This window comes from Mandrillus leucophaeus, unplaced genomic scaffold, assembly GCF_000951045.1.
Source record: "Mandrillus leucophaeus isolate KB7577 unplaced genomic scaffold, Mleu.le_1.0 Scaffold506, whole genome shotgun sequence".
Classification (NCBI taxonomy): domain Eukaryota; kingdom Metazoa; phylum Chordata; class Mammalia; order Primates; family Cercopithecidae; genus Mandrillus; species Mandrillus leucophaeus.
Genome location: NW_012105431.1, coordinates 471982 through 472946, shown reverse-complemented (window position 1 = coordinate 472946; position 965 = coordinate 471982). Strand labels below are relative to the sequence as shown.

Genomic DNA, 965 nt, shown 5'->3' with positions numbered 1-965 from the left:
CGGACTGACCGGCGAAGCGCCTGCCCGGACACCGTCCCCACCGTGCCTGGGCAGCCCCTCTTGGGAAATGGCGGAGGCCACGGGACCTTCTCGGACACCTCCTCCCGCAGCAGGGTTTTCCCCTCCGTCGCCTGGGCCCTGCCCGACCCGCTCTCTTCTTTCCCTCTAGGTTCGGGACGGTGGTGGCCCCATTTCGGCGTCCCTGCCGCGCCTCCGCACTCTTTAGCGCCGGAGAACACGGGGTCCCCGAGGGCCCGGGTCGCCGCCCTCCTAATGGGGTGCTGGTTCCCAAGGCCGCCGTTCTCCCTGGGAAGAAAGGGGCATCCCGCCCGCCCCGAGGCCAGGGTCCCAGGGCTGGGGTCACCGTACTCCCGCATCCCCCGGCGCTAGGTAACTGCCAAGGACCCGGCTCGGCGCGGGTGGTGGAGCTGGGAACAGAACCCAGGAGAGCCCACGGGCGCCAAAAGGGGCGTTTGCCAAGAAAAAGAATCGAGCTCGGGGAGCGGGTGTCTCGCGGGGTGCGGGGGCCGGTTTGTTCTTTTCTCGCCCAGATTTTTAAAACTCCAGCCCAGGCTTGTGCCGCCGGGGCCCCCGGAGATTGGAATCGCCCCCGGTGGCTCGGGCTACGGCACCCGCTTTCGGTTCACTAGGGCCGGACACGGTGAAGAAAAGGCAACCGAGCCTTTTCCACCGCCGGGGCCGCCGGACTGGCCTCGAATCCGGGGCCAGGAGTTTCCCCGCCCTGGGGGCTGAGTCCGCCCGCACCCTCGTGGCCGGCCGAAGGAGAGTCGCCGAGCTCCGGCCGCGAGTGCACAGGAGGACCCCGCCGAGTGGATCTCCCGGGGAAGACAGGAGGGGATGGGCAGGGCGTGGGGCACTTACCCGGGTGCGGATGGAGATTCAGGCCAGCCATGTACTTCCCAGGCGGCAGCGGGCCGGGCAAGCCCGAGGCGGGCAAGCGTCCG

General features: G+C 69.6%; 1 protein-coding gene across 1 annotated transcript in view; it reads right to left on the bottom strand.

The window, feature by feature from the left end:
* TNRC18 (trinucleotide repeat containing 18) overlaps window positions 1–965 on the bottom strand; it is a 174368-nt gene that overhangs the window by 167506 nt on the left and 5897 nt on the right. The window contains exon 2 of the mRNA XM_011996251.1: window positions 883–958. Coding sequence (XP_011851641.1) covers window positions 883–958 — 76 coding nt within the window. The remainder of the gene's footprint in view (window positions 1–882; window positions 959–965) is intronic.